Here is a 12,500-nt window from a genome sequence, read left to right as displayed (position 1 = left end):
AATGAACGACCTATTGGTTTCTTCCAGTGGCCTTCCTATCCGCCGACGACTCGGATCGACACACTACCTTCACCAGCAAGACCGAAGTTATTCACTCGACTCCCGCACAATGGTCTCCTCGACACACAACGTAGTCAAAAATCATTTTCACCGGTGAATGTCGTTCACTTAACGTGGTTAGGTCGGATGTACCACCGCCGTTGTCGACTATAGAGTTTGTGCTGTCTATTCAGATCCTGGCAATGTCCTGACTCACTGAATCATTCTGAATCGATGCTGGGAGCCTGCTGGTCGAGACCGCTCATGTAGTACCAGTATTTATTGTCGTTGAGACAAAACCAAATTGCCATCACATTTCAGTCGGATTGTCATCTCTTGTCTGCAGGTCTGGCATCGATAGATGAGGTGGTGGATCTGGTTGCTGTTTCACTGACTGATGTATCATACTCTGTGACAGAGCGTTGGTTCCGCCAAAGCAGCTTTTTGGCAAGGGTCATGCTGGCAAGGTTGCCATCCCTCTCCCAGCAGTCGAAGTCAGAGCAGTAATTTGTAATTTGTTCAGGGTGCCGGCGATTGCTTGTTGACTCTTCGCGAAGGACGCCGTGGGATTTTTAACATCCACCAACTAATGCGAGTAGAAGGGACACCCAGTTAATCGTCCATCTGAGGGACGACACTGTCGACTGTGGGACCTTATATAGAAAGGTGTGTTTCTTTCTAAATCATGTCCAATCAATTGAATTGGCCACAAGTGAACTCCAATCAAGTTGTTGAAGCATCTCAAGGATAATACACTAACCACCCTCAGTCTTCTTCTTCTTTTTGCATATGGAAGCTTGCCAGGTAGCTATTGTTTTGTTGGGGCACAACTGTGCCACTGATGCTGTGCAACCAATACCAGTACACTGGTACTCATTTCACTTACCTCAGAAGGATGACAGACTGAGTCAACCCCACCCGGTATTAATTCAGCAGCCAACAGGGCTCGAAGATCCCAAGCCAGCCACCAGAACCACTAAGCCAACACCAGGCTTTGCACCAACCTCGGTAGATTAATGGTTCAACCGTCCACTCCGAGTCTGGGAAGTCAATGGTTCAAACCCCGGGTGAGTCATACCAAAGACTTAAAGAAATGGTACGTGCTGCTTCCTTGCTTGATGTTCAGCATTTAACAGGATAGACCATGGACAATCAACACTGGAAGGGGCAATGGCAAACCACCCAGTATAACTCTTGTCAAGAAACAGCTTGGGGAGCACCAACGCTATATTAAGAGTATGGTACATGATCTGTTCGATGAACTATAATAATACATTTGTAATTCATGTAAAAGTGCACTGACATCTTCCTCGTGTTTCTTTCCCACCTGTAACAGACTACTCCATGAGACAGATTACTCCACCTGTACTTCCAGAAAGATTGGAAAAACTTTTCCTATCATTTCGACACTTGACATCTCGTATCAATGTTCGGATTGGAACATTCATCTTGTGGCCTCCGTCCTTCCTGGATTTTAACCATGGACCTTGAATGGAAAATAATCATCGTCGAGTCAACATCTGGAGCTTATTTACCCGAGCTGTTTACATTGCACGTTTACAATCCTGTCATTGGAATTGCATTGCCTGAGTGAGCCATTCAAACAGTCACCATGTACTGTATGCTGTGTTCCTTTGCAGAACGATGCGCACTCGTTGGACATTTGGTACAACAAAGCAGATTGCAGCAAAAGAGTAAAATATGTGCTGCAAACGAATGGCGAATGGCTTGCTGTGAAATGATCCAACACAGGGAATCCATTCTGCTTTTAGGGTTGTTTTCTCTCTGATGAAGAAGGGAAACTCGTGACCCCGCGCAGGCGAAGCGAAAAGCGGGGTGAAGCAATTGGTTCATTTTGTTTGGTTACATACGTCGGTTTATGATCGAGGAACAACTACATTTCAACCGAATGTTACATTTGGAACACGAATTGGAACAGGGATAGGAATGAACAGTACGTTTTTGGCCCTGAATTCGTCCTGATCGCGCATGCGCAGAGAGGAGTGAGAGAACTTCTTACTCCGTCTGCACCTGTCCGCACCTGTCCTGGCAATGAAACAGAATTTAAAACTAGAGGGGGAGCACTCGGAAGAGTGCAAAACCTCTGCCGCCAATACTGCTGGGTCACTTAAGTGAACCCGATATCCTATTCATTGTAGGTCAAAATGGATCACACTCTACTGAACCACGATTGAATAAACGAAACTAGATCGACGCGCATGCAGAAATGCCCAAAAAAAAAAAAAAAATCGAAATTTCTTTTAAAAAAAGTTGCAAAATTTCTGGGTTTTTTTCTCTTACAAATTTTTTTTTGGGGGGGGGGGTTGTAAATCACTTAAAACATGTAGAAATGCAAAAAAAAATCTAATATTATTCAAATAAAATCGAAATTTTTTTGAAAAAAAGTTGCAAATTTTTTTTTTTCTCTAACAATTTTTTTTTTGATTGGAAATCACTTAAAACATGTAGAAATGCAAAAATAAAAATTCAAATATTTTTTCAAAATGGCCGCCATAGCGGCCATATTAGACTTTGGACCAAGTCCAAAATCTAATGGCATGATCCTTGGACCATACCTAATCCCCCCACCAAGTTTCGTCGAAATCCGTCGAGGAGTTTTTCATTAATACTGTTCACAAACAAACAAACAAACAGATAGGGGTGAAAACAGTAACCTCCGTCCATCTTCGATGGCGGAGGTTAACTAAAGGGGGAGCACTCGGGAGAGTGCAAAACCTCCGCCGCCAATACTGCTGGGTCACTCAAGTGAACCTTATATCTTATTCATTAAATATGTCAACAGTGCTGACAGTTATAGTTCATTTCTCCATTTTTTTTGGGGGGGGGGGGGTTGGAAATCACTTAAAACATGTGGAAATGCAAAAAAAACAGAAATCAAAATTTTGTTGAAAAAAAAGTCGCAAGTTTCTTTTCTCTAACAATTTTTTTTGGGGGGGGTTGGAAATCACTTAAAACATGAAGAAATGCAAAAAAAAAAAATTCTCTAACAATTTTTTTTTGGGGGGTAACAATTTTTTTGGGGGCGGAGGGTTGGAAATCACTTAAAACATGTAGAAATGCAAAAAAAAATTCCTTTTTTTGGGGGGGTAACAATTTTTTTTGGGGGGGGGTTGGAAATCACTTAAAACATGTAGAAATGCAAAAAAAAAATATTTTTCTCCAACAATTTGGGGGGGTTGGAAATCACTTAAAACGTAGAAATGCAAAAAAAAAATTTTCTCCAACAATTTTTTGGGGGGGGGTAACAATTTTTGGGGGGTTGGAAATCACTTAAAACATGTAGAAATGCAAAAAAAAAATTCTCTATTTTTTGGGGGGGGGGTAAAAAAAATTTTTGGGGGGGGGTTGGAAATCACTTAAAACATGTAGAAATACAAAAAAAAAAAATTTTTTCTCTAACAATTTTTTTTTGGGGGGAGGGGGACCAAGTCTAAAATTTAATGGCATGATCCTTGGACCATACCTAACCCCCCCCCCCACCAAGTTTCGTCGAAATCCGTAGAGGAGTTTTTCCGTAATACTGTTCACAAACAAACAAACAAACAAACAAGCAGTCATAGACTGGTACTTACGAAATCGTCAACTTGACCTCTGACCTTGTCTAATAAAAGCTGTCTCTCGAGAAGGTAGCGACGCAAACCAGAAGTTTCTACGATGATTCTGTACCAAACCATCAAAAATCGAATGTTTTGGATGTTTGACCTCACTGTGACCTTGACCTTTGACCGATTTTGACCAAAATCTAATCAGTGCTACCCACCACCCTCCTGAATCACGTGGTGTAATTTGACATTGGTAGCTGCTTCCGTTCTCGAGTTATCATTTTTTGGATGTTTGACCTCACTGTGACCTTGACCTTTGACCGATTTTGACCAAAATCTAATCAGCACGAGCCATCACCCTCCCGAATCACGTGATGTAATTTGACATTGGTAGCTTCTTCCGTTCTCGAGTTATTGTGCCTACAAACAAACAAAGAAACAAGCAGTCATAGACTGGTACTTACGAAATCATCAACTTGACCTCTGACCTTGTCTAATAAAAGCTGACTCTCGAGAAGGTAGCGGCGCAAACTAGAAGATTCTACGATGATTCTGTACCAAACCATCAAAAATCGAATGTTTTGGATGTTTGACCTCACCGTGACCTTGACCTTTGACCGATTTTGACCAAAATCTAATCAGCACTAGCCACCACCCTCCTGAATCACGTGGTGTAATTTGACATTGGTAGCTTCTTCCATTCTCGAGTGATCATTTTTTGGATGTTTGACCTCACTGTGACCTTGACCTTTGACCGATTTTGACCAAAATATAATCAGCACTAGCCATCACCCTCCTGAATCACGTGGTGTAATTTGACATTGGTAGCTTCTTCCGTTCGAGGTATCTGTACCAAACCATCAAAAATAGGATAGTTGACCTCACTGTGACCTTGACCTTTGACCGATTTCGACCAAAATCTAATCAGCACTTGCCATCACCCTCCTGAATCACGTGGTGTAATTTGACATTGGTAGCTTCTTCCGTTCTCGAGTTATCGTGCCTACAAACAAACAAACAAACAGAAACGGAAGGCATCAATATACTTACGAAATCTTTAGATTTCGTAAGTAACAAACAGAAAGGGGTGAAAACAGTAACCTCCATCCATCTTCGAAGATGGCGGAGGTTAATAATTCCAACCAGGAAACTTGCTCCTTGTAAAGGGAAATCCAATCGCTCAAACCACCTCAACGCTTATCTATCGTTTCATACCCAACAAAATCGATATGCTGTCTCTTTTTCCGACTTGTGATTTACAAGGTGGGTAAATTTTGCAGCTTATAAGTCGAAATCTTCTTCTTCAGGATTAGCTGTAACGTCGCACCTGGTAGTCTGCCGTATTCAAACTCTCTCCCGGTTACATCGATGTTCGATTTAAGTCAAATGGAAAATTGTTTTCGGTTTTCCAAAAGTATGCGGAGTCGATGAGTCCTTGATGGTTGTAGTGATGCAAACTGAGATGGTTTCATGCTACAACAATGGCCGAAAGACTCAAAGTTTACTAGAAATTGGACGAGGTTTGTCCAAAATACCCGAATGTGGATCGGGCCGACAAAATGTTCCCTTTTGTTCTTGGAATATCTTACAGAGAACTGTTATGAAACAACAGAGATGGCTAGATATTGTGCTTATCCAGAACGATTGAGAGAGGATGTCATACCCACAATTAAGTGGAACAAACAGCCGTTGCCCGAAACTGAAACACCATCTCTACCCAGCTACCAGCACATGTACACAGATGAGTTGAGCAATGAATCAAACACCTGTGTTGGCCTGTCATTGACCGATTTCACCTTGTTACCACCCACCTCGACAGTGGGACACGGCATGACACGGCACGGTACAACCACATACATGACGGTGAGACACGGCACAGACATGACGGTGGGACACGGCATGACACGGACACAGCACAGACACAACCAAAGACACAAATGATGTCCCAGGAAAGTATGACATTGGATGTTGCCATAACATACAGGACATCTGGTCAGCCTGCGACAGTGGGACAAAGCATTCGTCATCCATTTTGTCAGCAGTGTCCGAGTGTGCCTTGGGTGGTGTCCAAGCTGTGTCTGCGCCATGTTTGTGCTGTGTCTGTGTCTGAGTATGTCCTTGTCGTGCCGTGTTTCTGCTGGAGTACAAAAACTGATTTATCAACTAATGTAAAATCTATAATAATAAATGTCAGTGTGAGTCAAACCGTCTCCTCCATAACTCCAAAACTATGAGACTTCACGGCCCCAAACTCTGCATGCATACCAAGGGAACTCCAAGGTGGTGCATGATTGAAACTTGGCTACTTGGGTCAATTTAAACAACCCCCTTTTGGAGATAATTTAGGGGGTGCTCATCACAAAGAACCAAAATAAGCCCTACCAAGTTGGTGGTGCACCATTTTGATCAGCCCTCTGTCAGCTCACAAGAGTCTTAAGCCACCGTTTTGTTTTTTACCTGCTCAATCAGACATTGGCTTAGAATAGAGGCCACACTGATTTCTTAACGATGAGTTTTTTTTTTCCACTTTCCTGACATATCATCCAATGACTGATCATCAAACCTACGAATCGCTGAGTACATTGCAATGCTCATAAACGCCTGGAGACGCCAGCGTTGGTGGCTTTATTTAATTTCTGCACATTCCATAACCTCTAGAATCTCTTAATCTAAGCTGAATTACAAAATTTAAGCTCAGAATTGAACATAGTGGCAGTTCCGACTGCTAAAAAAAAAGTGTTCATTTGTCTAAGTCGGACATTGCTTGAGCGCTTCCGGGTGCATGGGTTTATGCGACTGATTGGTAATCACTTGCCAAGCCAGCTGTTCCATTGGAGTGCCTGTCTGAATGCTTAATCCACGTGATGAGCACTCTTCAATATTCACACTGTCACTGAATATATCGACTGACTTGAACAAAGTTCAGGGCCCAGCCGCCTCCATTTGGCCGTGTGGTGAGTCGGTCAGTGATTCGCTCGCTGAAAATGTGCAGTTTTATTTTACACCACGTTTCCCTTTTCTTGTGCGAACTCCTTCCTATACGACCCGCCACTTTGGCATCGATATAAAAAGAAATTAAAGGTTTCGTTTTTAAAAGTTTCTTCAACCGTTTTGTTTGAGTGCTTGCTTGAGCGGTTAAGCCAAAGGCAATTGGCAAATGATCTTCAAGCTTCGATGGCGACACGGCAGCTCGGTTTTCCGTGGGGACATTTCCAGAGAAAGTAAGGCAAAATAAATTCGGTGATTACAATGAGAATGAGTCAATAAAAAATGTTTTTAGTTGTTACAAAGCAATGAATTGTCATATCACGGCAGGATAGCCGAGAGGTATGCACACTTGCTCTGAGCTGTCCAGCCTGGGTTTGAATCCTGATCCAGCTATAAACTGTCATCCTGGTGTTTCACAGGCAGGATTATTCATCACTATGTGTACCGTCCATCAGATGAGTATAAAACTGGCCGTCACATCTACTGGAATCCTCCCTCCTTTCACCCTCTCCCCTCTGCCTCCCTTTCCCTCTCTCCCCTCTGCCTCCCTTTCCCTCTCTCCCCTCTGCCTCTCCTTTCCTCCGTTCCCCTCTACCTCCCCTTTCCCGCTCCCCCCTCTGCCTCTCCTTTCCCTCTACTTCCACTTTCCCTCTCTCCCCCCCACCCCCCCTTTCCCTCTCTCCCCTCTGCCACTCCTTTCCTCCTCTCCCCTCTGCCTCTCATTTCCTCCTGTCCCCTCTGCCTCTCCTTTCCTCCTCTCCCCTCTGCCTCTCCGACCCCCTTTCCCTCTCCTTTCCTCCTCTCCCGTTCCCCTCTCTCCCTCTGCCTCCCCTCTGCCTCTCATTTCCTCCTCTCCCCTCTGCCTCTCCTTTCCCCCTCCTCTCTGCCTCTCCTTTCCTCCTCTCCTCTCTGCCTCTCCTTTTCCTCCTCTTCCCTCTGTCTCTCCTTTCCTCCTCTTCCCTCTGCCTCTCCTTTCCTCCTCTCCCCTCTGCCTCTCCTTTCCTCCTCTCCCCTCTGCCTCCCCTTTCCCTCTCTCCCCTTTCCTCCTCTCCCCTCTGCCTCTCCTTTTCCCCCTCTCCCCTCTGCCTACCCTCTCCCTGCCTCCCCTCCTTCTCTCTCTCTCCCACCACTCTCTCCTCCCTCTCTCCCCCACCCTTCCATGGATTAAATTTTATTTTCTTCACTGATCTACGCAAAAAACCCCATAATGACAAAGTGAAAAAATGTTTTTAGAAATTTCTACAAATCAATTATAAATGAAAATCTGAAATAACTATTCAACCCCTTTGCAGTGAAACTTCAAATTGAGCTCAGGTGCATCCAATTTCCTTTGATTAATTATTAGACATTGGGAAATAAAAATCAACAGTGTATGGGATATCATCATGATATACAATCATCATGAGATAAGTGCTCGGATGGAAGGACCAAACAGGCTGGATCTTTCTGCAATGAATTTGTTTTTTTTCTTGTGCAGGTGATGTTTACAAAAGCAGTGAATTACTTTTGTCCAACCTGTCCAGGTGCTTCTGTAAGTCCTTCTTGGCTATCTCGTGACCCAAAAGAGGTAAGCGTTTGACTTGATGTATGTCATGTTATTACTTCCAGCTATTTTAGCATCTGAAGTATCCTGCAGATTCATAACATGAACAAGGGTATTATAACACATGCCTGATATGTGCTTCTCTCCAAACCCCCATACCCTTCCTCCCTCCTCACAATCTCAAAACCACTCCTTTAGGTCAAGGCCTACACTTTAGACCCACTGGTGTTCCACAACTACTTAAGTGTGCGGTTTGTTGTCCAAATGCTGGACGCGATTGCTCGTGTGCAGGCTGCCATACCCACAATCACTTGGCCCTTCGTGGTCTTTCAGGGCAGCGATGACATGTTGGTCGATCCAGCCGGGGCCCAGCTGTTACACGAGCAGGCATCCAGCCAGGACAAGACCATCCAGGTGGGTTCATGTCGAGGTCCCTTTCCTCCGGCATTAAAAGAAACTTCAAACAATTCGGTTTGTTTTTTCTACAATCCTCCATCTCTTTTCTGTTCTTTGTATTATAAATCAACTGTTCTTTCGCCAACAGCATGATGGAGAGGTAGCGTGCTCTCTTTTGAACTGTATAGTCTGAGCTTGGTTCCTGGAGCGGCTATAAACTGGCACACTGGTGATTTGTTACATTAAAGAGTGCGTCGTCCTTCATTGGGGGTCATTCATCAATGTGTGTGCCATCTCTCGGATGGACGTTAAACTGGCCATTCCATCTGTTCGCATTATTTGATGGACGTTAAAAATTCCACGGTGTCCTTTGCAAAGAGTAGGCGGGCTATCACCGGCACCGTGAACAAATTACAAATTCCTGCTCTAACCTACAGGGGGCACTGCATCAGCGACGCCCTCAGAAAATAATGCTTCCTGCAGTCATGTGGAATAAGAAGATCCATCGGAGGGGACGTTGTGCAGGGCTGTCCTACATGCTAGCATTCTCATTGCTTCGTTCAAAGACTGCCGGAGTTGGGCTGCTTGGCCAACAAGACAGACTTGTGTTTGACTAACATGGACAGGCAAATAGCACCAACCTCCAGATAATGAATAGGACAATGGCTCCTTTTCATTTCCAGGTGGATGCTTAACACCTGAAGAGGAGGAACCCAAAACAAGGGGGGGAGGGGGAAATCTCTTGTATGACTATCCACAGAGTTGTTAAATCAATTGCCGAAAGCATTTCCTACACAACTCCACACATAAAAGCAGCTGCTTTCCCTAAAAAAAAAAGAGATGTTCAATAAAGAAACCATTATTGTCCTCAGGTGTTCAAGGAGAGCTACCACGTCCTGCATAAGGAACTGCCAGAGGTCCGTGAAACTGTCCTCAACGAGATCACAGAGTGGATCACCAAACGACTGGCCTAGTAGTTGAGCTGTGACATCAATAATAATTAAATAATTTACATTTGATGTAATCACTAGTTTATTCGGCCAACCTGTCTTATGTGTCCAAAATGCCAATCACAGGACTGCATTCTCTAATGTTAAGTGACATTGATTGTGTTGCTGGCCATCATGATGTGGCCACATTTTCTTTGGCACAACAGGTGTTTGCACAAGACAGGTGTTACTATACTAATAGTAATGATCGTTACAGTGACTTGACCGAATGCAGGATGAGATCTGCTCAAAAGGTTCCAGGACTAAATTGATTGTGTCAGGAAACGAAGTATATATACTATGGGGATATTAAACGAGTGGCATGGTTGGCAGCACTTGCTGACATCAAACCTCTCGCACAAAGCCGCCATCTTATCGCAATTTTGAGTGACATGCTGTTTTGTGCCGAAGAGCTTATTTTCCTGTCCTGTTGTAAAATTTCTGACTTGAGAGAGCAATGTGTGTGCATCAAATGAATGTGGAGCTTGTTAAGACGGCCACGGAAACCCATGGAATGTTATAAAGCCACATTTGGCAATGAAGCTTTCGGCCGTTCAAAAACATTTGAGTGTTTTTTCTCGGTTTAAAAGTGGCCAAAGCTGATGTTCCACGCTCTGGCCATCCATCAACCTTGCACAGTGCGGAATCAATCGCTCGTGTTGGTCTTCTTCTTGCATATGGCAGCTTAGCTATCATTTTGCGGAAGCGCGACTGTGTCGCTAATGCAGTGACCCTCCACCAGTACACACTGGTACTCATTTTGCTGACCTAGGAAGGATGACAGGCTGAGTCAACCCACTGATGTATTAATTCAGTGGCCAACGGGGCTTGAACTCAGGACCCTAGGATCCCAAGCCACCACCCTAACCACTAAGCCAACACCAGGCTTGCTCGTGTTGGTGACACAGACAGATCCATCCATCCATTGGAACCATAATCTATGCAGAGCGTTGGTGCTGCCGAAGCAGTCTCCTTGGCTATTGGGCACAATGCTGGATGGCTTGCCACTCCGACACAGGATGCCAGCGAGCTGGCACTCATTTTGCCGACCTCGGAAGGATGACAGGCTGAGTCAACCCCACCTGGTATTAATTCAACAGCCAGGGGAAATTTGAATTCAGGATCCTAGGATCCCAAGCCCACCACCCTAACCACTAAGTCAACACCAGGCTTTATACAGATGGATGACAATCCGTGAAGTGGCAGAAGAAGTTGGCATCTCCTCAGGCACATGTCAAAAAAAATTTGGACTCAAGATTTGGGATTGAGGTGGGTCTCGGCAAAGTTTGTCCGATGGGTTCTCACTCCGGAACAAAAGGAACATCACCTCACAGTGTCCAAGGAAATCACTGATTGTGCAGCGAATGATGAAAACTTCCTGCCCAGCATCATTACAAGTGAGACGACTCGGGTTTCTGGCTACGACCCCGAGATTAAATGTCGGTCATCTCAGTGGAAGACCCCGTCGACACCTCGACCAAATAAAGATGGGTGTGCTCAAATGTGAAGACGATGTCGATTGTGTTCTTTTGACAGTGAAGGTGTTTGTGCACCATGAGTTCATTCCACAATGGCAGACAGTGAATCCGTGGTTTTATTTGGCCGTTCTGAAACACCGAAGAGACACGGTTCGATGAAACCGGCCTCAAAAACGGGAGTCAGGTTTGTGGATGTTACATCACGATGATGCTCCGGCACGTTCAGCACTCTCCACACGAGAATTTTTAGCCAAGCACAACATTCCACTGGTTCCCCACTCACTGTTCTCACCAGATTTGGCAAAAAAATAACTTTCTCCGTTCCACCGACTGAAACGCTCCCGAAAAGGAAAGAGATTTCAGGATGTGCCAACCATCATCCAATATGCGAACCAGGAATTGAATGCCATGACAAAAGAAGAGTACCAGAGATGCATCAAAAAAGGGCAGGACCTCTGGGATCACCGTGTTCAATCAGTAGGAGAATGCTTGAAGCAGATAGACTTGATTCCCTGTGTTGTCCTTTAGTTTTGTAAGAATCAATTTAATCCTGGAACTTTCTGATCAGATGTCGTCTTCATGTTGAAGGGCTAATTGGTAAGATGACATCCTAGTCGGATGATCAGAGGCTCCTTCTAATTCCAGAAGTCGGAGGTAGTCGGGTTCCCAAGCCGCAGCAACTTACTGATACGGCCTCGTATCGGTAAGATGCTTCGACTTACCGAAGCAACGGCCTTGCTTCGCCGACACACTTCAATGGAGACAAACTTTTCACACAATTTGCTTCTTTTGGAGAAAGTGTTTTATAATCTGTTGCTTTTCCCTCCGTAGTTGGTGAATTCCGCAGAAATACATCCAAAAGGGTTCATCAGATTAAAAATCTGCAAAAACTTTTAAATAATCGCAAAGTATTGAATATTGTTATTGAAAGTACTTCCAACTAATTTTATATCACACACTCACTCATTTGAGCAACTCAAGCACAAAATATTTTAAATCTTTCATTCAGAGCAGTTAACTTTTAATGGGAGAATCCTGACATTTTGTTTTTATTCCTCAATTGTGGATTTATGTGCAATTAAAGAAAATATTTCATCATTGCTGTGTCTTTTTTTAAACTAATTTATTGATAAATGAACAATGTTCTTGTACTGCGATAGCATTAAATGCAGCTTTTATAAGATTGTCATTTACTAATCATACGGTCAACTCTTGCCAATCCCATTGATACGTTTGGGAGATCATTCGGTTTCTTTTGAAGATCTGCAGATACTTTTCAAAAATCACAAAGTATCGAATATTGTTATTGAAAGCACTTAAAAACTAATTTTACATAACGCTTGGCTGAGGCTTTCATTCAATCCAATATGGCTGCCTGACCACCTGATCAATGAACTTTTCATTTTTAGCTCACCTGGAACGAAGTTCTTCTTTCACGAACGAAGTCTGAATTCTTTCACGGTAGAGCGGGGAGCTTATGGGATTGTTCGTTGTCCATCCGTAA

General features: G+C 43.8%; 1 protein-coding gene across 3 annotated transcripts in view; it reads left to right on the top strand.

Annotated features, from left to right (window-relative positions):
* Positions 1–12,094, top strand: part of MGLL (monoglyceride lipase) — a 45,259-nt gene extending 33,165 nt beyond the window's left edge. For all 3 annotated transcript variants that reach the window (XM_085851142.1, XM_085851143.1, XM_085851141.1), the window contains 3 exons: positions 8,068–8,157; positions 8,332–8,547; positions 9,402–12,094. In XM_085851142.1, coding sequence (XP_085707268.1) covers positions 8,068–8,157; positions 8,332–8,547; positions 9,402–9,503 — 408 coding nt within the window. In that variant the 3' untranslated portion in view covers positions 9,504–12,094. The remainder of the gene's footprint in view (positions 1–8,067; positions 8,158–8,331; positions 8,548–9,401) is intronic.
* The last annotated feature ends 406 nt before the right edge of the window (positions 12,095–12,500 follow it).

Source organism: Eptatretus burgeri, chromosome 13 (assembly GCF_056783735.1).
Source record: "Eptatretus burgeri isolate ZD-2024b chromosome 13, Ebu_testis_v1, whole genome shotgun sequence".
Classification (NCBI taxonomy): Eukaryota; Metazoa; Chordata; class Myxini; order Myxiniformes; family Myxinidae; genus Eptatretus; species Eptatretus burgeri.
This window is presented reverse-complemented; position numbering and strand designations above follow the sequence as displayed.